The following is a 1,227-nucleotide window of genomic DNA, read 5'->3' on the forward strand; positions in this document are numbered from 1 at the left end:
AAGCAAGCATACACATATATGTATATGTATGTATATGTATGTATATGTATGTATATATATATATATATATCAAAACAGTCTATGTGTACTCGTATGTATATATATATAAATTAAAACAGTCTATGACGCACCACTACATAGCTGTCGTAACTCGCAAATGTCAACGACGTTGTGGCGCAACCCTAAACCCTACATGCTACCACTCATCCTGGTGGGAGTACTCTTTTGTTTTTGTTTTTGTCATCAAATTCGTACACCCCACAACTCAGCAATTTGAGTTTTGACACTATGTCTGTGATACAGTAAACAAAGTACCACACCCACGACGACAGCATCTCACGTACATTTTATATACACTTACACATATAATATATATATATGTATAAATATATAAATATATATGTATGTATATATGTATATGTATGTGTGCATAAGTATATGTCTTTAAATCTCATATATAGTAGTCATAATGCCCGCAGACGTGAAAGCCTACCTCAGCGCACGCACTGGTACCCATGCCAACGCAGCGATCTATCAAGAGTTCGAAAACCTGTACGAGCGCAAACTATGGCATCAATTGACCGTATTGCTACTGGATGTAACCACATCTGAGGACATAAAATCTGATCTTATACCTACATACAATGACTTTATCAATGCATTTGAATTGGATATGAACCCACTATCACTGGTAGTAATATTGCAGAGAGTTGCGGCACATAAGGGCAGCGATAAGGAGGCCGCCGAGTTCTTAGTGTCCAAGAAAGAAACTGTAAAGGTGCGTACATTAGCTATATCTTAGCTTTATCTGTTGTCCTGCACATATATACATATATATATATATGTGTGTGTGAGAGATTGTGTATATGTGTGTGTGTATGTGTGTGTGTGTGTTATACGTATCTATATGTATTTACCTCAGTACATATATATATATATATATATATATATATATTGTGCATGTATGTGCGTATACACATTTGCGTGTTTGTGTGTGTGTTGATGTGTGTGTTAGTGTTTGTGTCTGTGTTTGTGTTTGTGTGTATGTATGTCTATAAATTTTGGTTTGTATGTTTAATTTTGTATACATATATATATATATGTGTGTGTGTGTGTGTGTGTGTATGTATATATATATATATTTGTGTGTTAAATAGATGTATATACATTTGCATATATATATATATGTGTGTGTGTGTGTGTGTGTATGTGCTATATGCATATATG

The 1,227-nt window shown here is 34.0% G+C and overlaps 1 protein-coding gene across 1 annotated transcript in view; it reads left to right on the forward strand.

Moving 5' to 3' along the window:
- Positions 1 to 316: 316 nt before the first annotated feature.
- The window catches only part of SARC_07815 (hypothetical protein), a 4,762-nt gene continuing 3,851 nt past the window's right edge, over positions 317 to 1,227 (forward strand). Inside the window, exon 1 of the mRNA XM_014298230.1 lies at positions 317 to 778. Within this exon, the coding sequence (XP_014153705.1) occupies positions 470 to 778 (309 nt within the window). The 5' untranslated portion in view covers positions 317 to 469. The remainder of the gene's footprint in view (positions 779 to 1,227) is intronic.

This window comes from Sphaeroforma arctica, assembly GCF_001186125.1.
Source record: "Sphaeroforma arctica JP610 unplaced genomic scaffold supercont1.646, whole genome shotgun sequence".
In the NCBI taxonomy this organism is placed as follows: domain Eukaryota; class Ichthyosporea; order Ichthyophonida; genus Sphaeroforma; species Sphaeroforma arctica.